The sequence below is a fragment of the Molossus molossus genome, unplaced genomic scaffold, assembly GCF_014108415.1.
Source record: "Molossus molossus isolate mMolMol1 unplaced genomic scaffold, mMolMol1.p scaffold_m16_p_14, whole genome shotgun sequence".
NCBI lineage: Eukaryota > Metazoa > Chordata > Mammalia > Chiroptera > Molossidae > Molossus > Molossus molossus.
This window is the reverse complement of record NW_023425349.1, coordinates 275305-299453: the sequence shown is the minus strand read 5'-3', so window position 1 is coordinate 299453 and position 24149 is coordinate 275305. Positions and strand designations below refer to the sequence as shown.

Below are 24149 nucleotides of genomic sequence, written 5' to 3'. Positions count from 1 at the left end.
CAGCACAGAACTGGGTGCAGACTGGGCATGGGGAGGCTAGGCCAGCAAGGGCTCCGTCCTCGAAGTTACCATGGACACGACGATCCCATAGCTAACCAACTGCACTGCTGGGAGACACCTGTGGGCACGTCCAGTGATAGATGTCACTCTGAATGCCGGAGGGTCAGCCATTCCCAGATCAGACCTGGCTGACTACCAAACACCATGGCACCCTGACATTCGGTCAAAGACGTTCTCGGGCCAGCCGGGAAGGGGGAGGGCCCAGCCTCCCAACCTTTCCTTCATTACCACTCCCCCAGGGAGGAAAATGCTTATTTGACTTAAACCTAATTAATTGAATTAATTAATTAATGAGAATTTAATTTCCCTGTTGGGAGAAAACTTAACACAAGGGGAGACTTGGGAGATAGGTTGGGCTGTGAAGGAACTTCGACTACCACAATTCTTTACATTTCTTTTGCCTCCCCTCCGCCGGGGAGAAGGGATTTTTGCCCTCAGGAGACAGGATGATCATCCTGGAGAATGCAGGGCTTGGGGGCACCTGGGCAGCCGAAGACCACCGGAGGCCGTGCCACCTGGGCTCAGGTGCTGGTCCCCGCCCATACCTGTGGTGCACAGTCCCCTGGTGGCCTCAGGAGGGCCACCGGCCCTGGGTGGTGTACAGCCAGCCACTGGCTTCTGTGCACCTCTGGAATCCTTCCTGGGGGGCCTGCACTGAGGCCGCCCTGTTCCCCAGCACTTCCCCACCCTTCCTGGGAGCAGCGGCCCCTTACAGAGCCACCCCAGCCGGCCCCCGGAGAGAGAATGCATTTTAAAGATGCAGACTTCATCCTGTACCATTTTACAGGCGCACATTACACAGCTCTTATAAATGAGTTGTTTTCCTGTTTCTGGGTGCTTTATGGAAAAGGCCACTGAGTCCCCAAGGGCTGGCCACCCCTCCTACTCCTTGAATGGAAGGGGAACGGGAGGCTCCAAGATGTCATGCTTGTCAGAGTGAGGCCCCTTGAGGCTGGAGTTGAGGACCAGGGCTGCCTGTGCCTCCGGGGCCAGGGAGGGAGGCAAGAGAAAGGACCCTGAGTTCCCAGGGCTGCTGCTACTTGTTAAACAACAAATGTTCCTCCTTTGGGGGCGGGAGGCCCCTCCTGAGGCTGAGGGAGGCTGCTCCAGGCCTCTCCTGGCTTCTGAGGTGTCATGGCCCTGGGGTTCCTCGCTTGTGGGCCCTCGCTCCAGTCTGCCTCCACCGCTCACGCCTTCTCCTGTCCGCTCACAAGGCTGCCTCCGTGCTGGGCATGTGGGATCAGGGCCCACCCTCGTGACCCTGCTTCAGCTCCCCTCTTTAAAAGCCCCATCTCTGAGTGCAGTCAACCTGAGGTCCTGGGCTTTGGACTCGAGCATCTTTTTGGAGGGACACAATTCAACCTGAGAGTTGCCTATGGTGTGTGAAGGATCTCGGCACGTGATACAGGACACACAGGACCCCTCTCCAGGGCTCCGACCCCCGATCCACCTGTTCACACCTATCACCCCAGTGCTGGCTCACATGTCCGTCCCCTGACCTTAAACCAGGCTTCCGGGAGCCACCCACCCAGGACGCAGTGCCTGCCTGAGCTGAGCATTGCACACCCCTCACTGGAGAGGGACCATGCCCCTCCTCCTCCTCCTCCTCCTCCTTGTGGAGGGGGGCTGTTGGTTCCTCCCTGCTCCAACCTCCTGGATCAGCCTGTCCCCCATCACTTGGGTGCCTCAGCTCCTGCTGCTCTCTGCTGTCCCCTCATCCCTCAGGCTCCTGGGGGTGGGTGAGCCCGGGACTTCCCTGTGGCTCCCCCAGATCTCCTCTCTCAGACAAGCACGAGTTCCTTTCTGCCTGACCCCTCAGCCTGCCCTGTCCACACTGCAGACTTCCCATCCTGCACCATCAGGTGGGCGGCAACTGGGCAATAGAGCGAGGAGACACTGCTTCCTGGTTCCAGCCCTCACGGCAGGACGGGAGGGGCAGGTGGGATGCCTCGAGTGGATGTTGGCATGGTGTGCCAAGTCCCTGTCACCCCAAACCCAACACTGGGGTCTCCCAGCCCTGCGGTCAGGGCCGGCATTTTCTGGAACACTCACCTCTGGCCAGATGACCCTTAGTATCTCCCACCAGCTGCCCTGGAACATGAGTGGCATGGCCAGAACCACGTGCTACGTCCCCTTCTCTGGGACCTGCTCGATTCTGGAGGTAAAATGCTCTCTAAAAGGATAAATTCTGGCCCGGCTGCTGTGGCTCAGTGGTTGAACGTCGACCCTGCACCAAGAGGTCGCCAGTTCGCTTCCTGGCCAGGGCACAGGCCCAGGTTGTGGGCCCCATCCCCATGTAGGGGGCAAGCAGGAGGCGGCCAATCGATGTTCTCTCTCATCGATGTTTCTGTCTCTCTTTCCCTCTCCCTTGCTCTCTCTATAAATCAATAAAGAAAAAAAACTTTTTAAAATAATACAAAATAAAAGGATAAATTCTGAAGCTGTACCCAGAGGGGCCGAGGACTGTACCTCTGTCAACCAGGACAGACGCCCCTCACTTCTTTGGGACCCATTTGACTTAAAACAGCCTTTCGGTTCCCGTGGGGAAGGGGTGCAGGGAGGGCCACTCCGGAGGACATTCCAACAGCCGCCAGGCCCCCAACACCATCACCCGCTAAGTTCAAGAAACCGGCAGATGGCAACCTGCAGGCGGCGGGGCGGAGCCAGGACCCAGAGCCGCTGACAGCTCCGGAGCTCTTGGTCCGGGCACGGGAAGAAGAAGCGGGGCGGCGGGGCCTCGGCCTCCCAGAGGCACTGCCAGGGCTGCCCTGCATCCTGTCCGAGGAGGGCCGGCCACCACGGCCAGAACCTTCTGCGGTTTCCAGGTGTGTGACAGGTACAGGATTTCTTCAACCAAAGCCAGCAGCCTGGCCGCTCCAGCGGCATCGTCACCCGAGACCCACTGGCCTGTGCACCCCTGTGCCTGTTTCCTGGGGGACCAGGCCAGTCCCACCAGACCGCCCGCACAGTCGGGGAGACGCAGAGCCCCCCCACACACACACACACCAGCAGGAAGTGCAGGCAGAGCCCCCAGCAGTGTCGGGGGAGGTTCTTCATGAGGCTGAGACAGCACGACCTTGACGGTTTACTTTATATTTCCATACAGAAGATTCGCATCTGAACCTCAGGAACAATGGGAAGCCTTGCTCTCTGAAACGAAGGACTTCCCTCCCACATCCTCGCCCAGCGGAGACAGGTGAGCACTGAGCTCGGGCTCACGTGGTCCCCGACCTGCTGATGGCAGCCCAGCTAACCCAGGGCAGGTCGGGCAGGTGGGGTGCTTCCAAAGAGAAGTGTAAAGAACATGTCTCCAGCCCGTCATGTGGCTCAGGGGTTGAGCATCACCCGCACCAAGAGGTCGCCAGTTCATTCCCGATCAGGGCACATGCCCAGGTTGTGGGCCAGATCCCCAGTGTGGGGCATGCAGGAGGCAGCCAATCGATGTTCTCTCTCTAAAAATCAATAAAGAGCCTGGGCCGGTTTTGCTCAGTGGTTAGAGCATCGGCCTGTGGTCCAGAGAGACCCGGGTTTGGTTCCCGCTAAGGGCATGTACCTCACTTGCAGTTTGTCCCCAGCCCTGGATGGGTTATGCGGGAGGCAGCCACCCGGTGTGTCCTTTTCACATCAACGTTTTTCTCTGTCTCTCTCTTCTTCTCTCTCCCTCCCACTCTATCTGAACAAGAAATGGAAAAATGTCCTCGGGTGAGGATAAAAAAAAATCAATAAAGACATATTTAAAAAAACAAAACAAAAAAGCCTGTCTCCAACCAACTCCCTTAAACAATAAATAATGAGCAGAGTTCAAAAAAGCAGGGAGTAGGGCATGCTTTCTCATTCTAAATTACAGGCAGTGTTTTCAAAACGGCTGCCCTGGCTGGGCAGGTGAGCTGGTCTGAGCATCAACCCCATGCTCTAAGGTTGCAATTTCAATCCCAGGCAGGACATACAGCAGTCAACCAATGAATGTGCAAGAAAGTGGAACAAATCGACGTTTCTCCCGCCCCACCTCTCTACCTCTGAAATCAATTTTTTAAAAAAGCAGTCAGAGGCAGGGCAGGGGGCAGTCTGTGGGTGCTCCAACTCCACCATCAGAGACCAGGACAGCACCCAGCTGCAGTGACTGCTGGTCCCTTGACAAGGGAAACATGATATGGTGGTGGCGGGAGGCACCTGGGTGGGTGGTGAGCACGCAGACTGCTCAGGATGCGCACACACCGCGTCCCTGGCATTCGAGTAAGAACCACGCTCCCGGAGAGGACAGGAAAGATTTATTCATGGAGGAAGAGTCATCCGTGAATCCTCTACCCGACCGAGTGTGCGTGATGCTAACACTGGACTGGGACACACCACCTTCCCAATAGCAGGTGACTACAAGCAGCGCCTACGGGTCCATTCAAGTAGCATTTCAAGAGCCCAGGGGCCGGGCGGGCAGCCCTCCATGCCCGTCTGTGAACACTGTCGGAGGCCGGGCAGCACTGTGGCACAGCAGTGTCTAAGCAGTAAGACCGGAGCAGGCAGCCAGGGCCGGGCTTAGGTGCAGGGTCCCCTCCAGCCCCGGCCCATCCCCTTCTCGGCCCAGCGGAGCCAGGGGGTCTTCACACTGTCCCCACAACTGGCTGAGGATCAGGGGCCCATTGGGGACCCCCCCTCCCAGCAGCCGCGGGGCCACAGGGCAGAGGCCGCCTAGGTGCGGTTCATGGTCTGGAAGATCCTGGAGATCTGCAGCATGACCGGCCCTGTCTCGGGGTCGTTCATCCACTGCGTGCTGTTCAGCGGGTTCTCGAGCATGTCTTCAAATGCTGAGGGAGAACAGAGCCAGGTGAGTGACCACCGCACGCTCCACACACTCACGTACACATACACACACGTGCGCACACATATACACGAGTGCACACATGTGCATAAACGCACGCGCACACACAGGCACGCACACATGCACACACACTGGCACACCATCCTGGACACACCAGTCCTGGGCCTGCACGCACACTGGCACACTGTCCTGGGCCTGCACACACACTGGCACACCGTCCTGGGCCTGCACACACACTGGCACACCATCCTGGGCACACTGTCCTGGGCACAGCAGTCCTGGGCCTGCACGCACACTGGCACACCGTCCTGGGCACACTGTCCTGGGCCTGCATGCACACTGGCACACCGTCCTGGGCACACTGTCCTGGGCCTGCACGCACACTAACACACCGTCCTGGGCACACTGTCCTGGGCCTGCACACACACTGGCACACCGTCCTGGGCACACTGTCCTGGGCCTGCACACACACTGGCACACTGTCCTGGGCCTGCACACACACTAACACACCGTCCTGGGCACACTGTCCTGGGCCTGCACACACACTGGCACACCGTCCTGGGCCTGCACACACACTGGCACACCGTCCTGGGCACACTGTCCTGGGCCTGCACACACACTAACACACCGTCCTGGGCACAGCAGTCCTGGGCCTGCACACACACTGGCACACTGTCCTGGGCACAGCAGTTCTGGGCCACAGCTATCAGGGATGTTAAAAACAGGGCCACGACTCAGCGATTTCACTTCTGATCCTGCCCTGACAGTGATCAGATGAAGAAGAGACTCACATACAAAGACACTGTTGTAAAGATGATGATATCTGATTGGAAAACTCAGAATGTTTGATCTTAAGAACAAGACTTTAAAGAAAATGCACATTAAAAACGTAACTCAGGCCCTGGCCAGTTTGGCTCAGGCCCTGGCTGGTTTGGCTCAGCAGTTAGAGCGTTGGCTTGCGGTCCAGAGAGTCCCGGTTTGGTTCCTGCTAAGGGCATGTACTTCGGTTACAGTTTGTCCCAGGCCCTGGTTGGTCGTGTGGGTGGCAGCCACTCAATGCGTCCCTTTGGCAGCCACTCAATGTGTCCCTTTCACGTCGATGTTTCTCTCTCTCTCTCTCTCTTCCTCCTGCTCTATCTAAACAAAAAATGAAAAAATGTCCTCAGGTGAGGATAAAAAACAAACAAACAAAAAAAACTCAGCCGGGCTGATGTGGCTCAGTGGACTAAGCATCATCCCATGGGCTGAGAGGTACCGGTTCCATTCTGGGTCAGGGCAATGCCCAAGTTGCAGGTTCGATCCCCAGTAGGGGGTGTGCAGGAGGCAGCGGACTGATGTTTCTCTCTCACATTGGTATTTCTCTCTCTCCTCCTTCCTCTCTCTCTAAAATATCAATTAAAAAAAAAGGCCCCATTTTAACTGCTCCACACTCTGGTGGGAGCGGGGTTGTTGGAGGGATTTAGCAAAAAGTAAAAGACAGAGAGAACCCATGGGCATTGACAAGAGTGTGGTGGTAACTGCGGAGGTGGGGGTGGGAGAGAGCACAGAGGCGAGAAATGATGATGGAAAAATAAAATAAAGCAGCCCTGGCTGGTTTGGCTCAGAGGCTAGAGCTCCAGCCCATGCACCAAGAAGTCACAGGTTCAATTCCCGATCGGGGGCATGTAACGGGCACTGGGTGGGGGCAGTCAGGACGCCCAGAGGCTCCTGAAGGCTTGGAATGAATGCTCTTGGCTTTTTAAACAGTGTTTTGTTTTAAAGCCAAATGGTAGGCGTGTACTCATTTATTTTACTATCATTCCTTAAAGTTACAAGAGTTGTATGTTTATTACATACTTCTGGACGTATATTCTATTTCACAGACAGAAAGATGCCAAAGCAGCGCCCCACCATCACCAGAGCAGATGCAGACGCCTCCGCTCGTGGGCCCAGCCACTGGGTGTAGCCTGCACTGGACAGACGACCCACTGCACCTGCTTGTTCCCAGCCTGCTGGGTGCGGCCCGCTCTGGACAGACGACCCACTGCACCTGCCTGCAGAGTCATCGCCCGGGAGCTTGCTCACCACAAGCAGAACCTGATTCCCGGCCCCACGGTGACTCAGGAGGGAGCCACACTGAGGAGGCTCATGGGCAGGGACCGCTCCCAGGCGCGGCCGCGGTGTCTATCACTCGGGAACATCTGCGTGTTCTGGGCGGGTCCCACCAGCAGCATGCAGGAGGCTCACATACCTAGTAGTGTTTTCGGGTTGGTGAGGCCCAGCTGCACAACGGGGTTATCCAGGATGGCCTGAAAGAGGGGGCTGTCGGGGTCGATGCCCTTGTCCAGCTCCTCAGGGGAGGGCTTCCGGTCCCCCAGCAGCCACTCGCACTGCGAGACAAGAACAGCAGGTGCTATCAGCGCCTCTGGGGACCGTCACCATCGAGCAGGCATCTCGCTGGCAGGGCCCGACAAGACCGCAAAGTGACTCCGGGCCTTGGAGTTAGGACAGGCTGGCGAGGAAGGAAGTGCCACTGATTTTCTTGGCACTAGGGGTCAACTGAGTAGCTGCAACCTCCCCGGTTACTGAATGGGGCGCAATGCAACCCCCATACAACGCTGCGCAGACGTGAAGAGACACACAGCGCCGAGACCTGTTCTAGGGGAGGAGTCCGGGGCAGGCGTTCCCAGGATGGCCCCTCCTGCAGCCAGCCGCCCGGTCCTGCCCCCTTCACCCAGCTCTGCTGCCCGGAGCGAGCGTCTCCAGCCCCCACTGAGCACACCCTAGGGTCAGCGCCATCAGCAGCCGCCGTGTGTTCACGAGGTGGACTCTGTCTCGGAATGAGTGCAACCACATAAGTGAAGTGCACACTCAGAGAACGTGTACGTTCCTGCACAGCAGCGGCCTGTGACAGCCCCACATGGAGCAGCCCCCGCGAGGCTCGCACGCCCGGCCCGGACTCACGGCGGCGCTCTGCTGGTTGTTGTTCACTCTCAGGGCGTCCATCACCTCCTTCTCGTCGAACCCCATCTCCATCAGGGAAATGACGGCCTGCGGGAGAAGCCAGAGCCCTCAGTGCCAGGCGCTGGGACGTGGAGCAAACCCCGGAGCCGCACTCCGGCCCTCAGGGCGGGTTCACGGGCACCACGGGGCAGGGGCTCTTGTGGACACTGGATGGCTGTTCTCCGCTCTCCCCACAGGTTTCTTGGCCACCGCAGGCCTCAGAGGGAGGGGGTGGGCGACCTGCCCTGGGCTAGACCAGACCAGTGGGTGGGACGCTGCGTACCAGGCGCAGAGGCAGCGGCTCGCTGTGGATCCTGCAGGGCAGGCCGAGCGGTCTGGACAGAACCGGCCCCCAGCCCCACAGGCCTAGCCGGGGAGCCTCACCCCAGGAGGGTGGTGTCAGAGAAAGACGTAAGAAAACCTTTTTTGTGAAAAAGGGAATTTCCTTCACATTCTGTCTTTAAGAAAAATGAAAGTAAAATTAATTTTAAATATCTCATACGTAACAACACCTAGGCCCCTGCGTGCCTGACGCAGCCAACCTCTGGAGCGATGGAGCCGGCCGCGAGTCTCCTTGGAGGACATGCCCCTCCCCTCACTGTCTTCTCTGCACTTACCCTCAGACAGAGTGGGGGGAGAGGGAGGAACAGAGAGAGAGACATCGATGTGAAAGGGACACATCGACTGGTCGCCACCCACACGACCCAACCAGGCTGGGGACAAACTGCAACCGAGGTGCGTGCCCTTAGCGGGAACCGAACCCAGGTCTCTCCGGACCACAGGCCAACATTCTAACTGCTGAGCCAAACCGGCCAGAGCTCACTTCACTGAGACTCAACTGTGTTTCTAAAAAAAGGACAAGGTTTCTTCAAGTTTTCAAGGGCTTCTCTTAATTCTCTGAAAGTCGAATCACACTGTCCTGAAGTCCCCACAGCCTTTTTTCCTCCCAACATCCTGCCATCCTTCACGGCCTGATTCTGACCCGCAGCGCCTGTGCACAGACGCCGTCCTGTGCGGGATGCGGCCTTCCCTGGCCTCCGCCAGACGGGGTGTCAGAGGCTCCAAAGAGAACTCGGGAAAGAGCCTGAGGCGCCCGACTGCTCTGCGAGCTCCCAGCCCGTGCTTCCTCGTCCTGCGGCCCACAGGCTTCCCCGGCCCCTCCCCTGCAGGTCGCGCTGAATGAAGTCCCGTATGGGAGTCACGTGAAAGTGCCTGGATCCTACTGCTGAACTGGGCAGGCGTCCTCTCCACCCTGCTGTCTCAGCCTGGGAAGACACCCACACTTCCAAGTGGTGACACACAGGGACGCCCCCTCACGGGAGCCCTGGGACAGGGGCCTGGCGCCCAGGGCTCTCCTGTCCACGGCCGGGGGTGGGGCTCCCGTCGCAGCCCTGCTCTCCCACCGTCGCCCTGCACACGGTGGCACCCCCGCAGGACCGGGTGGCCCCTAAGCGGGCAGCTCAGGGGCTGCTCCCCCATCATACAGATCAGAGGCAGCGGGCAAAGGCCCGGCCCTCAGGCCCTGACTCGTTCGCAGCAGCTGCTGCAGAGGGCACACCCACGGACGGGGCGGCGGACAGGAGCACTCGGACGGCACTGCTGGGAAGGCACCCTCGCGGGGCCACACGGAGCAGACCGACCTGGCCCGCACGGCCCCACAAGCGCCTGGCAGGATCCCCACGGCGACAGGGAGGCCCCAGGGAGCGGCGCCCATTCCAAATGGGCTCCTGTGCCGGACACGGCCCTGGAGACCTGGAGACACATTTTCTTCTCCACCACACGCTTCGAAGTGCACAGGGATCTCACAGGAAGGAGAATCCCCAAGTGACAGGCACTAAGAAGGAACAGCCCAGCTGGTACAAGGGGGAGCTGGGAGAGGGCATAGGCTCAGGGCCTGAGTGTCAGGTCCGATGTCCACACAGACAGCACAAGGACCCTGGGTCCAGGCCTGAGAAGGAAGGGCCTGTGCCAGAAAGGAGGAGCTGGACACAGACGGCACCTCCGCAGGACAGAGGCTGCCCCAGATCAGGGCTCAAGCCAGGTCCTTGTCCCGAGCCCTGCCCGGAGGGGCCCTGGTGGCAGGTCCCGCTCAGCCGCAGGAGCCAGCTGTGTCACCGAGGTGGGCCTCCCGCAAGCGGCCGAGTTAGAGCCGCAGAAACAGGCCAGGGAGAGCTGCCCCGAGCAGGACACGAGGACCAGAGCCGACGCCAGTGCGAGAGGAACGGCTCCGGCGAGGACAGTGTCCAGGGAGAACGGAAGGCTCGCAGGGCTGGGCTGGAGACAACAGGAGGGCTACAGAAGCATCGGAGCCAAGGGGACAGCGAGAGCTGGCCACCACAGCCAGGTCCCTGCCGTGAGGCCCACAGCCCCCCCAGGCAATCCCACACGGTGCGGTGCACCCCCAGACCCTGCGGCTCGTGGGCACTGGAGACCAGAAGCCCCGAGCTCGCAGGCAAGATGTGCTGACTGGCTGTTCGGAGGGAGCCACGGCCGCCTGGCCCAGCGAGGACGGGAGCTGAACTCCCGGAACTCAGGCCGGCCCAGGCCTCCCCCAGCTCCAGCCCCTGCAGACCCGGTTCCCTCGGGGCCAGCGACGCAGCTCAGGCAGTGCAGCCTCGAGGGGACACACAGCCGGTCTACCTGCCGAGTCCAGGCTCAAAGACACGTACCCGAGCGTCAGCCCGGAACCCCCTTTTCCTTCGGATCTTCTTGAAGATTTCTGTCAGCTCGTCTCTGGCCTCCTCGTCATCCTCACTGGAGCCCGCAGCCGCCTCGGCCGGAGCCTCGGCCGGAGCTTCGGCCCCCGCCACGCCGGGCGAGGCTTGGCCGGGAAGAGGCGTGTCTATGGCCGGGTCGTCCGCGTGCTCGATCAGCCACTCCATGGCTTGAGGCACCGACATGCTGAAAGGTGACGAGAGCCTTTCAGTCCCTCGCACCGAGGAAAGCACTGCGATTTGAACGACTCTGCTGGCGGCAGCGCTGGCCCCGGCGATGAGCCTTCACACAGGTGCGCGTGAGCTCAGGCCCCAGCCACCCGAGGCCAGGCCCGAGCACAGAAACCACTTCCTCAGCAAAGGGAGCCCATCCATGAGGGGCACCTGAGGGGTCAGGACCAAGGCCAGGGGACAAGGCCTGGCCCATCCTTTGGGTGACAGGCGGTCTGAGGCCTGAATGCAGATGCGGAGACGAGGTAACCCTGCACCCTGTTGTCAGAGCCCCAGCTGGGGGCGGGCTTCCCTCGGGCTCCAGCTACCCCTGGGGCTTGCACAAAGTAACTCTCACACTAGGAACAACTCAACCGGGGCGTGAGGGGCAGAGGGACACCCTGCGGGAGACCCAGGGCAGGAGGCGCGACGTACTGGCTCAGCCGAAGCGCCTTCAGGGCTCTGCTCTCGGGAAAGCCCATCTCCGTGAGCTGCCGCAGTGCCGTCTCGTCCACCCGCTCGTCCTCATCCTCGTCCAGCATCGCTGCAAGAGAGACATGGGCCTGTGAGGGGCCCTGGCAGGGCCGCCCTCGAGGGATGCTTTCTGGGGCTCCTGGGAACCCTAGGGCCCCTCTGAGCACCAAACATTTGTGGTAATTCTGCTGAACCCCAGAAAACCAGGGCACAACCATCAGCTCTCACCCGCACAACCAGGAGCAGTGGGGTGAGGCTGCACTGCCCACGTCAACCCTGTTCCAGCTTCAGGGTTCGGGGCAGACTCCCGGACGCGGGCGAGTACGGGGCCGAACATGGCGACACCGCCCGGCCCAGCACACCGCACGCCGTTGGCCTTCATCCACAGCCCACCGCCCCGGCTGGCACGCACCATTGGCCTTCATCCACAGCCCACCGCCCCGGCTGGCACGCACCGTTGGCCTTCATCCACAGCCCACCGCCCGGCTGGCACGCACCGTTGGCCTTCGCGAACAGCTCCACTGCGCCGGGGCTCAGCGCCAACAGCTTCTGTGCCACCTCGATGAGGGACAGCAGGATCTTCCGGAGCTCCGTCTGGAACTGGGGAGGGAAAGGGCCTGCTTCACCGAATGCCCAGGAGCACTAGGAGGCGCCGCGCTCCATCTAACCCACGTCTGTGCACCAAGCTATGCTGCTCTTCACTCCACAACGCAGGCCCGCAGGCCCGGGGAAGGAAGAGGGGAGAGACCCCAGCTCAGGAGGGCTGAGTGGGGGAGGGGCTGTCGGCACAGGGCTGCGCACACGGCCTTGCGGCTGGTGACACACGGAACGCTGGTGACCCTGCTCAGCCCAGACCACGGACGGGACTGGGGATCAGCAGCCCCCTCTGACCCACAGCCAGCCTCAGCCATCGAGAGAAAGACCACATGGGGACACCCAGGCTGGGGAGAGACCCTGGCAGTGGCCTGTTGCTACAATGGAGCAGGGCTGGGGCGGTGCTGAGACGAGTGGGGGACGAGCCAAGGGGGTGACCCCTCTCCCTGCAGCACAGGCCTGCGTGCGGGAGTCCAGGGGACAGAGCAGTCTGCTCCTCCCCGACAGCTCCACAGAAAGTCACTGGAGCCTGTGCAGACCGCCGTCTGGGCTTCCGCCAGACAGAACAGGCTGACGTTCAAGCATCTGCCCTTCCAGTCCTGCCTTCAAATGTCCTAAAACTTTCTGAGAAAAAGGTTAGGTTTGTAGAAAAGTTGCAAAAAGTACATAGAGTTCTGATGTCTCTTCCATCCAGCTCCCCCAATACCTCTAACTTCCAGTCCACCCCACAGTGCTGACACTCCCTCCCCCGACACAGTGGTGATGACTCCGTGCAGGGGTGAGGGGGACCCCTCCCCCTACAGAGGTGATGAGGATCCCCTCCCCCCACCCTGCAGAGGTGATGAGGATCCCCTCCCCCCACCCTGCAGAGGTGATGAGGATCCCTGCCCCCTGCAGAGGTGATGAGGATCCCCTCCCCCCACCCCCCAGAGGTGATGAGGACCACCCCCCCACCCCCCCCACCCCCCACAGTGGTGGGACCTCCCAGCGGCACTCACATCTCTCATGCTGGTCTGGACCACGGCCCGGTCCATGTTGCAGGCCGGCAGGCTGGCAGTGGCTCGGACGATTGCATCTCTGTCTGGGGCTTTCTGGTCTTGTTTTTTCTACACAGAAACGTAATCAGAGTCAGAAGTGAACGTGAGAATAAGTGGCAAGAACAGCTCTGACCTGGGACAGTCGTTCTCCCTGGGAGGCGGGTGTGTGGGGAGGGTCTGAAGGGTGTGTACACGCCCCCAGCAGCAGAGGACAGGCTGCTTGGGACACACCCTCCACCTCTGTAAGGACTGCAGCAGCGCAGGCCGGACACTGTCTCTCGTGGCTACAGCAGGACCAACGTGCGGGAGCTTCAGGTAGGCGGGGGCGAGGCCAGCCAGGCCCTCACACCACCTGCTGCACCCGACGCCCCTGCGCACAGTGAAGGAGGGACGGTGGCAGAAACGATGAGGACAAAGGGCAGGAGAGGAAACAGGCCAACTGACACCACCAATCCTGAGACCCAGAGCTGCGGAGGGAGCAGCCTGCAGGGACCAGGCCAGACCCCGAGCAGGGGGCAGTGCCCAGAGCGGGTGAGGGGCTGGGATGGGGCTCCTCTACCAGCCTGCCCAGCCCAAAACACGCTGGAGAAAGCCAACAGGAGAAGCCCTGAGCCAGGGAGCCTGGGCACAGCAGAGGGAGATGGTGCCTTCCTGACCCTCGAGGAGCCCCGCCCCGCACAGCTCCCTGCCTGCTTGGGGTGGGAGGGCACAATGGCCGGGTCTCAGTCCCGCAGTGAAGCCACCAGCGGCATCGCCTCTCCCAGGGCTTCTCACAGGGAGGGACAGCCTCGGGGCGCCGGGGTGTGAGGGAGCCTCCACGGCAGAGACGGGCCGAAGGAGCACAGGTGAAAGGAAGGAGCGAGCGCCGTGGGGACAGGGGCCTGCACAGCAGGAGCACATCCCACGGCAGAGACAGAGGCCGCAGGAGCACAGGTGAAAGGAGGAGCGAGCGCCGTGGGGACAGGGGCCTGCACAGCAGGAGCACATCCCACGGCAGAGACAGGGGCCGAAGGAGCACAGGTGGAAGGAGGAGCGAGCGCCGTGGGGACTGGGGCCTGCACAGCAGGAGCACATCCCACGGCAGAGACAGAGGCCGCAGGAGCACAGGTGAAAGGAGGAGCAAGCGCTGTGGGGACAGGGGCCTGCACAGCAGGAGCACATCCCACGGCAGAGACAGGGGCCGCAGGAGCACAGGTGAAAGGAGGAGCGAGCGCCGTGGGGACTGGGGCCTGCACAGCAGGAGCACATCCCACGGCAGAGACAGGGGCCGAAGGAGCACAGGTGGAAGGAGGAGCGAGCGCTGTGGGGACAGGGGCCTGCACAGCAGGAGCACATCCCACGGCAGAGACAGGGGCCGAAGGAGCACAGGTGAAAGGAGGAGCGAGCGCCGTGGGGACAGGGGCCTGCACAGCAGGAGCACATCCCACGGCAGAGACAGGGGCCGAAGGAGCACAGGTGAGAGGAGGAGCGAGCGCCGTGGGGACAGGGGCCTGCACAGCAGGAGCACATCCCACGGCAGAGACAGGGCACTGGGGAGACGGGCTGGGAGCAAGAGCCCACGGGAGACAGAAATATCCCAGCCCAACGAGAACAGCTGCAGGTGGAAGACAAAGTAGGGGGCCTCAGAAGCAGCCCCAACACCCAACTGACAACAGTTCGAATGAGAAAAGAGAAAATAAGAAGTTACCCAAAACAACCCAGAAAAACTTCAGAATATGAGAAACTCCAGCTTCAACATGCCAGGCAAACCATGACATTTCAGAACTCCGAGGGGTGCTAGGAGAACCTCAACAATTCCAGAGGGGCTGGGGCAGTGAAGAGGGCCAGGGCCACTGGCCCACCTGCTCCCCACACCCTGGCCACTCAGGCATACTGCTGCCTAACTCCCAGCCCCGCCTGGAGCGCAGGGTCTCCAGAATGCCTTCCTTCCGGGATGCCAGAGGATCGCAGTCGGCCCCCAGGCCTGCCTGCATCTCCCTGGGCCCATGAGCAGGATGGGTTCACTGGTGTCGTGTCATACGGCACAGCCCACTTTAAGAAAAGGTGGCGGTGGTGGGCCTGACCTGACCAGACAGGCCCTTCTGGCTGGTGGGAGTCAACACAGGAGACACTGGATGCCGGTCCAGAGACACAGGGCCGAGGGCCGCGGCACACACAGCCCCAGAGCGGAACGCAGCCCGGGGACAGCCGGAACTCACCGACCTTGTGGCCTGGGAGCCGCGCTGTTTGGGCCGTGGCAATGCTCAGTGGCACCAGGACACGGACTGAGACCCACAGGGTTCAGAGGCTCCATCCGGCCCAGGAGCGACCAGAGGCGGGGAGCACTGACCCTCCGGGACCACCAGGGTGTGACTCAGAGATGGGCCGGGAAGAGAGTTATTGAAGGAACAGGTGAAAGAGGTTCGGGCTGCCTGCCTTCAGGGTGCCTGGTGCAGGAGGGAGAGGAGGCCACCCATTCTCATTAAAAATGTATAGGCCCTGGCCGGTTTGGCTCAGCGGTTGGAGCGTCGGCCTGCGGTACAGAGAGACCCGGGTTCGGTTTCCGCTAAGGGCATGTACCTCAGTTGCAGTTTGTCCCTGGCCCTGGTTGGTCGTGCGGGAGGCAGCCACTCGATGTGTCCCTTTCACGTCGATGTTTCTCTCTCTCTTCCTCTCTCTCTCCCCCTCTCTCCCGCCCGCTCTATCTGAACAAAAAATGGAAAAATGTCCTCGGGTGAGGATAAAAAAAAAAAAAAAAATTTATAGTATAATTTGACTTTTTTTTATACTCACCTGAAGACGTTTTTTTTCCATTTTTTGTTCAGATAGAGTGGGAGGGGGAGAGAGAGAGAAACATCGATGTGAAAAGGGCACATCGAGTGGCTGCCTCCCACACGACCAACCAGGGCCAGGGACAAACTGCAACCGAGGTGTGTGCCCTTAGCAAAAAGGGGCCAGGGTCTCTCTGGACCACAGGCCAACGCTCTAACCGCTGAGCCAAACCAGCCAGGGCACGATTTGACTTTTTAAATACACATGTTTCCACTTAAAATGAACAATCCCCAGAACGTACCAGCATCTCACAACCCTCAATCTGCAAACGTGTGTGGAGAAGGGGCTGGGAGCCTGGCGGAGGCTGAGAGGGCCGTGCAGCCCAGCAGCCCCGGAAGTGGCCAGACTCAGGGTGGCAGAGGCAGGCCCGGGTCTGTCTCCCCAAGATGGGCTGAGCAGCTGCGCCGGGCCAGCTGTGGTGGCAGATAAGAGCCACTCGAAGGCACCCCTCCCTCGCCTCCCGCCCCAGAGGGGGCCCTGAAGCAGGACCCGGCCCTCTCAGCCCCGTGCCCTGCTCATGCCTGCGCGTCAGAGCACGAATCAGAAACTTTGTACCTGAAGATGAGAAGGAAAAATTGTGAACTAAAGTGAGTGCCCCTTTAAAACAGCACACTCGGCACTGGGTGGACCACCTGTGCGACCAGAAAAGGCCTACGGAAGGACACACGACCCCATGCATACAGCCTCCTGCACCCGAGCGCGCACCCCGAGGCTCCAGAAGTAGGCGCAGGCGCACGCGGACCCAGGGACCCCTGCTTCTGTCCCAAGGTGCGCGCCAGACAGGGGCCAGGCTGTAGGAACCCACTCGGGGCAGGCGACAGCACCGTCCCTCCCTGCCCTGCAGTGTGCTCCCGCTCAATGAGCTTTCTGTCATAACGGGTGTGGGGACACACCGTGGTTTGCAGGGCATGGCTGTGGGCCCCACCACGAGAACACCCGCAGCCCCTCAGCTCCAGCCCTAAGCTGAGCCAGGCGTCCCAGGGCCGGTCATGTGACCAGTAGCTGGGCCAGGCACCTGCCACTCATGCAGCCGAGACGTAACCCCCTGGTCTGTGCACAGCGAGCACACACAACGCGTGTCTGAGGGCTCCAGTGGGCGAGACTCTTACCAACAGACCCGCAACTCCCAGCGTGGACACTCACCTTCTCCTCTGCCGAGACGTCGGCCATCTTGGGGAGTGGAGACGGTGCGCGCTTTTTCACCAGCAACAGGACATCTAGGAAACACGTCCATCCAGCTGGTCACTGTTCAGGCTCACAGAACAGCTGGACGTCCAAGGACAGAAAGCGGGGGTTCCCTCGGGTGCTTCCTGCACCAGTGTCTGCACGAGGCCACATCCCCTGTCTGCAGCCCTGGCTCATACAGGCTCCGGGCTGGGCAAGAGCTGGCTGGGGTCACGGAGGTGACCAGTGGCCCAGGAGCCACCTGCCCAGCCCTGACCACTGTGCAGAACACCAGTGAGATCTTGCGAAATGCCCTCACTTCAGTGGGCCATCTGGAAGTTTGTGAGGCTGGAGCTGTGGTCAACCACAGCCCACCGTGGGGGCAGCTCCCACCTGGCTCTGGTCGCGACCACCACACTGGATGGAGGTCTGTAGACACTCCCTGTGTTTTCCAAACAGACTGTTTAAGGGAACCCAGAATCAAAGCATCCTCTGATGAGATTAGGAAACCAAGTCTCAGCGCCCGGACGCCTGCTGAGAGGTCTGCTCCGGAGCAGAGCGGAAAGTGAAGCTCACACTGGCTCCTGGGAGGATGCTGCCTGTTCAGCGCCGGTCTCCTCCTGGTTCTCACCAGTGTCCCACCACGCCCACTGGGCTAGCAAAGGGAGGAGAGCTGGTCTCCTGCTCAGATGCTGCTCAAGGTGGACCCTGACTCACACTCAGGGCGCCCTTCCTCTGGCCTGGCCCCGCCCCCACCGCAGCCCCGCCGCTCACCGTGGTCATGGATGTTCTCCTCCAACATGGTCTTGGCATCGCTCAGCACCCTCTCTGAAGCAGCGTGTATTAATTTGTGATGGGTGACACTTTTGGGGTCTTCTAGGTTCCCATGAGTACACTGGGGGGAAAATCAAACGTTACAAGCCAGAAAGTAAGTGAACTGTAATATTAGTAACAGAAAACCTGGCACCACAGGCCACACCAGGAATCCGACAGGTTTCCTACCAGCTAAGAAAGGAAATCAAAGAATTCTGGCCACTGACAAGCCAAGTGGAATGCCACAACGCCGCCCCCCGGCCAGCGATCTGCCCACCAGCCCACTCTGGACTCCTGACGGGGCTGCAGCTCTGAGGAGTAATTTTAAAATGAAAATAGGTGCCTGGTGTCCTGAAAATCTGCAGGTCTATTTTGTGTACTTGTTTTCTTTTCTGCACAGAAGGGGGAGACAGCTGAGAGAGAAGGCTGGTCCACAGAGGGCAATGGACAGGGGTCTGGCCACTAAATCCCCGCAAATCCCCAAGGAGACACCTGCAGGCAGCTCAGCTCTGGCTCACCAAGCAATGGCCAGAGACCCAAAGCTACCGGTGCTGTTGGGGGGCCTCTCCTGGAAGAGCAGAAGGGACAGACACGTAGTGTGTCTTACTGACCAGGGCCATGGGACGGGACCCTCTGAGCACCTCACCCACACGCAGAAGGCCCTGGAGGCAGGACAGAGCAGCACAGAACCAGCAGCGCACCCCAATGCACTCGCATCCCTTCCCCTCCCCGCACCCTGAAGCCACAGGCCCCCAGCTCCCTGCCCTCCTCTGCTACGCCCGGCTCACCATCCCCACCAGGGCCCTCTGCAAAACAGCACGCACTTGGTGCCTGCGCATCACCGCCCAGAGCGACAAGCTCTGCTCTCCTTGGCTGGCTGAGGGGCGAGCACACACTGACAGCCAGGTGTGCAGACTCGGGAGCGCGCTGGGCGGCACATTGCACATCACACCTAACATGGCACCACCTGGACAACTGCGGCCCTTCCCGGGCTGAGCCGAATGAGGCACACCTGAACCCTTCAGGTGAGACCCAGACGCTTCTGCAGCCTGGGCTGACTCCCCTCAGCTCCACACAAGGAGCGGCCCTCTCCTTGGGCCGGTGCTTCCCCAGTCAGAGGGTGGAATGAGCACCAGGAGGCGGAAGCCAGGCTCTGCTCCCAGGGGACGCAGGAGCACCTGTGTGTGCAGCGGAGGGGGGGAGCGAGCGCTGTCCGGGCTAAAGGCTGGCTGCGGCATCACTCAGGACGTGCCTCAGCCCCGGGTCCTGTGGCCTTCCCTGTGTCCAAGTGGACTGACCCGACGGAAGCTCCCTCATCACCTTCCTCGGCCCCCGTGGAGGCTCAGACAGCAGCTGCTCATCAGGAATGGAACCTCAGTGCCTGCTTCACTTCCCAGCCAGCACCCGGAGTAAACAGGATTTCCGTCTCTGACACGGAGAAAGACAGGGATCAGAGGCTTCCGGGGCCATCACCATGCTCACAAACTGGCAAGGTGGGGGCTGGGGGCGGCAGCCCATAGTAAGATACGCTTCCACTGTTACTGACAGTGCAGAGAACCACCCGCCTCTTCCCTAGAATTCAACAATGGCTCTGCTCCCAGAACTATTGGGCATGCTCCTTCTAATCCCAAAATGCGCGGGCCAGTGGGTTTGGTAAGTTCAGAATACAGTCTATGAAGCACAGGTTTCCAAAACAACCTCACGCTGGTTCCTGAGCAAACGCCTGCCACATGTCACCAGCACGCCAGAGAGACGCCCGCAAGATGCTCCATGCCTTCACTCGGTCTCTTTGTTCTCAGCAGAAGCCTGAGCAAACCAGGGTACAGCCACACAACGCCCACAAAGCCCACGGCTGGGGCAGGGAGGCTCTGACACCTACCGAACCTGCTCCTCCCCAGAACAGGGCTGGAGTGTCTCTGACACCTGATGCAACTGGTCATCTGAAGATACACCTTCACGCAGCCTAGGAAACGCCGCTGGCACGACGCTATGTGCTGCAACACCGTGGACGGTCCCAGACACGGACACCCCAGCACAGCACAGGTGTCGTTTCCTTAAAGTCACTAAACTCCTTTACAGACCTTACACAAGATGGTTCCCTTTGTCCCTTCCTGTCCTCCCAGGCAAGGGAGCTAGAGACAACCACGGTGATCCCCATTTGTGCCAAACCAAAGAGGGAGTGGCGACAACGGTGTTAACTTCTTTCAGAGTGCCGGTAATAAACCCTCCAAAAAGCAATCCAGCCCAGGAGAGGGGAGGGAGGAGGAAGGGACACCAGCTTAGCACGCACCAGGGGAACCCTGGGAGGAGGAACATGAGCTCAGACACACCCAGCAGCCGGGCAGCATGACATTCAGGGACTGGTTTCCAGGGTGACATTCAAGCGCACAACTTGAGAATCCCCTCTGCTGCCTAAGGCCTCTGATGGACAGCACGGAGGTGCCACACTTTCTGACAGTTCGGCTCTGAGCCCTGATTTACGTCAGCCCTTCGGTGTGACACTCCCCTGGGGTCAGACCCCCCACACCCGGACAGACTTCAGAGTGCGATACAATCTCCACATAAAGTAGGATATGCCCGGAAAATCCCAAATGACACATCTCAATACCGGCGGGAACAAAAGAACGAACCTCATACTGAGCGGGGCCGCCTAATTAGCCCCAAGTGCTCCTGAAATCCAGCGGCAAGCATCTTCCAGTCAATCCAACACCCCTCATTTCCTGTTCCCCTCCATAAAACGTAACAGTTATGTAAATGAGTTGAAATAAACGCCACATGGTTTTACCCACAGACTCCCCCTGCCTGCCTCGCAGGTCTGTCCCTGCCAGTCTGGACTGCCAGTCTCTCTCCACTTATCCTGTGAGACCACATGCTAGTCTGGGGCCCACTGAGAGCCTGGCCCTGGCCATGGGGACCAGAACCCACCCTCCAGGAGCTTCCTTCCTGGGTGGGGGAGGACACGACATCTTGGTGCCTGGCTCCCACAGGCCAGATGCTGGAGCCCCGGCCTCCCACCTAGTGCTGTCCTGTGGCTGTCCAGAGGGTGAGACCACAGCACAGTGTGGTGATTGCCAGGGTGAGGGGGTGGGTGGAGGTGGAAGACAGTAGAGGGGGGATAAATAAATGGTGGTACAAAAAATAAAATAAAGAAAAAGAAGTCAGTTTTTAAAAAAAAATTTTTTTTTTTCTTTATTGATTTGAGAGAGAGAGGAAGGGAGAGAAAGAGAGGGATAGAAACATGGATGAGAGAGAACATCGACTGGCTGCCTCCTGCATGCCCCCCACTGGGGATCCGGCCCACAACCTGGGCATGTGTCCCGACTGGGAATCGAACCAGCCACCTCTCAGTGCAGGGTCGACGCTCAACCACTGAGCCACACCAGCCAGGCAGAAGTCAATTTTAAAAAAGAAAGAAAGAAACCACACCAAGTGGGTCAGAAGAAAACCAACGGAATGCCCAACATCCCTGGTCCTCAGGCAGAGCAGGAGTCCTCCTCCCCACGGAGCTGGGGGCCCAGACAGCACACATCCCCAGAGCCGCCCTCACTGGGTGACTCAAAAGCCTCTCTGTGGGTAGTTGCCGTAACTGGAAGTCGATCCTCAGAGAGGACACTTAGCACTGTTTTAACAAAACCCCTTGTCACGGGGAACCACGTGGACACATTACAAGGCTGAGTGCAGCCTCTTCAACCTAAACTCTGGGCAGGAAACAAGACTCAGGCTGTGTCCAGTTTCCCTTGGCAGCCAGAGTCTCAGACAGGTGTCACTCTCCCCCCAACACGGCGGAGAAGCTGGAGGCAAAGCCACCAAGAACCCGCTGGGAAATGAGCAACCCAAGGACCGCACTATAGGAGGAGACTTTCACCTGAACAAACTTTAAAAGTGGCTCTCTGGTAGCAGCTCCTTCCCCTGGGACCTACCCACTGATCCACGTCAAGGCCGCGGGGAGCGGGCCCTGTTTTAAGTGATTCCAGCCCTGAGGCCCCTCTGCAGGGCAGGCGTGCCCTCCCCACTTCTTCCTCGGGCACGAATTCCCAGCTCCCGGGGAGCCGCCGGAAAACCAGGAGCCTCACCACAAAGCAAAGGCGCGCAAAGCTGGAGAAGCAAGAGGCCCTGGCCCCGGAGACTTCCCTCCCGATCCCCCCTCCGGTGGAGGAAGTTCAACGGGACCCGGAGTGTGCAGCGCTCGGCCCAGCTGGGGAGCTTCCAGATGGCGCTGGGGGTCGGGAAGGGGCGGCTGAGAGCAGGGGGTGCTGCCGCAGCCCGGGCGGAAGGACAGACGGACGGAGGGGCAGAGGGATGGAGGGACCGACGGAGGAGCGGACGGGAGGGACGGAGGGACGGAGGCCAGGGACGGAGGAGCGGACGGACGGATGGAGGCAGGGCCGCAGGGACAGAGGCCCGGGCCGCAGGGACGGACGGACGAAGGGACGGACGCAGGACGGAGGCTGGGACGCGGGACGGAGGCCCGGGCCGCAGGGACGGACGGACGGACGAAGGGACGGGCGCAGGACGGAGGCTGGGACGCGGGACGGAGGCCCGGGCCGCAGGGGCGGACGGACGGACAAACGGAAGAAGGGGCGCGCGCGGGGACGGAGGGAGGCCCGGGCCGCGGCCCGCCTTACTTGCTGCAGGCAGCGCTCCTTGAGCTGCTCCACGGAGGTGTCCTCGGTCGCCTCCTCCAGCCACTCGGCGCCGTCGGGCGCGCAGATGTGCAGCCGCAGCACTTTGCCCGCGAAGATCTTCTCCTCCTGCACGAACATCGCGCCGCCGCCGCCGCCGCCCGGGCCCTGAAGGTCACCGGGCAGGGCGGGCGGGGGCGGGGCCAGGCCGCCCGCGCGCTCGCTCGCGGGCCGCCGCCGCCCCGCCCCGGCTCTGTCGCCGGCCGCCTGTCACTCGCAGCGGCCTGAGCTGTCGCCTCCCTCCGCCGCCGAGCCGCCGGGGGCGCGCTGTCGCCGCAGCGCCGGAAGTGCGTCACAGGGCGTGCCCGGGCATGCCGGGAGTTGTGGTTCTCCGGGTCCCGCCGCGCTCCCACCGCCGCGCCGGAAGTGCTCCGCAGCTGGCGCCCGGTGCTTCCTGGGAGATGTAGTCCTCCTGGCGCTCCCCTCTTCCTGCACCTGCCGGCCCGCGCTTCGCAGCTCAGGGCCACGCTGGTCGCGCGGGACCGTGCAGGTGGCTGGCCCGTTTTGAGTTGGGCTCCAAGTGTAAAATACACCCTGGATCTCCCAGAGTTAGCAGGAAAGCAACCATGTAAAATACATAAATGTTTTTATATTGACTACATGTTGAAATAGTGGTCTGGGTGCATTGGGGTAGAGTAAAATATATTGAAATTGATATCACCTGTCTCTGTATACTTTTCAAAAGAGGTGGTTTCTAGAAGGTTTTACATTGTGCATGTGGCTGCTCTTGTGTTTCTTTCGGGGAGCACTGCTCTTGAGCAGTTCTGGTCCCCACACCAGAAGCGGCAGCAGCACCTGGGGACTTGTTAGCCTGCGGGTCTCCCGCGTCCCGAGCCTCCCCGATCCGGCCTCCGCGGGTGCAGAGCTGCTGACTACACTCAGGCCGGGCTATGGGCACCTTTAGGGAAGGACACAGCCCAGGGACTCAACACACCCACTTCCTGCCGGAAGACAAATATCAGTGCTGCCGCCCGGGTGACTGACCTGCACTCACTCATTTTATTCATTCGAAAAACCTGTACTGAGCACAGATAAACGCGGCACAGGTCCTGTTCCCTGGGGACCCGGTTCCGCATCCGTCACTTTCAGGTGTCGACTCTTCACACCAGTTTGGACACACGGCCAGTTTCCCCATGTGATCCTTCCGACCACGTCCAAGTCCAGTTTGTCACCCTGAGCCAGACCGGCCACTCGCTGAAAACAGCAATGATTGAGGCTGGAGGGGGGATCCTGCCCTGGGAAGGGGCTCTCTGCAGGAGACAGACGTACTATGGCACAGTCGCAGGACAGAGGAGACCACGGGCCAGCAGGGAGCGGGGTGGGGTTGGGTTAATAAGAACAAAATCAAGACGGACACGCATGCTCCCAGCGTGGGTGGCAGGGCGCCCGTCAGAAGGTGGGGTGGGAAGCCTGCTGAGCTCTGCACCCATGGTTACCTGGGTGTGCAGGGGGGCATCCAAGTGGACATTGCCGGGAGGCACTTGGATGCACAGGGCTGAGTCCAGGAGAGCTGGCAGAGCCCACCAGGCCCTGGCTCCCACCCAGCACCTACAGTCTCCAGGAAGAGCCTGAGCTGCCTTGGGTGGTGGCAGCCAAGGGGATGACCCCCCCTTCCCATGGTCTCCTCACTTCCACTGACTCATCCCCTGGACCCTGAGCAGCCATCAGCCAAGCTGGGAAGGCTTGGGAGGGTCACCCAGCAAAGGGCACTCCAAGTCTGGCCCAGGGGCCTCCTGCCCTGGTTCTCCTGGTCGCCAGTGTCCCAGCCCTGCGATACCCCGAATCCTCCAACAGC

The 24149-nt window shown here is 60.6% G+C and overlaps 1 protein-coding gene across 2 annotated transcripts; it reads right to left on the bottom strand.

Annotated features, from left to right (window-relative positions):
* Nucleotides 1–4288: 4288 nt before the first annotated feature.
* Nucleotides 4289–22622, bottom strand: UBAC1 (UBA domain containing 1). 2 transcript variants are annotated; one of them, XM_036261210.1, is made up of 10 exons: nucleotides 22298–22622; nucleotides 17634–17754; nucleotides 16839–16912; nucleotides 12846–12953; nucleotides 11751–11853; nucleotides 11215–11323; nucleotides 10525–10756; nucleotides 7817–7903; nucleotides 7104–7242; nucleotides 4289–4859 (listed from the first exon to the last, which is right to left on the bottom strand). In XM_036261210.1, exons 1-10 carry the CDS (start codon nucleotides 22433–22435, stop codon nucleotides 4744–4746), a joined length of 1227 nt encoding a protein of 408 aa, XP_036117103.1. In that variant the 5' UTR covers nucleotides 22436–22622; the 3' UTR covers nucleotides 4289–4743. The 2 variants fall into 2 exon arrangements, with proteins under 2 accessions (XP_036117103.1, XP_036117102.1); XM_036261209.1 differs by having other exon boundaries at nucleotides 11709–11853; nucleotides 22298–22457.
* Between the last annotated feature and the right edge of the window lie 1527 nt (nucleotides 22623–24149).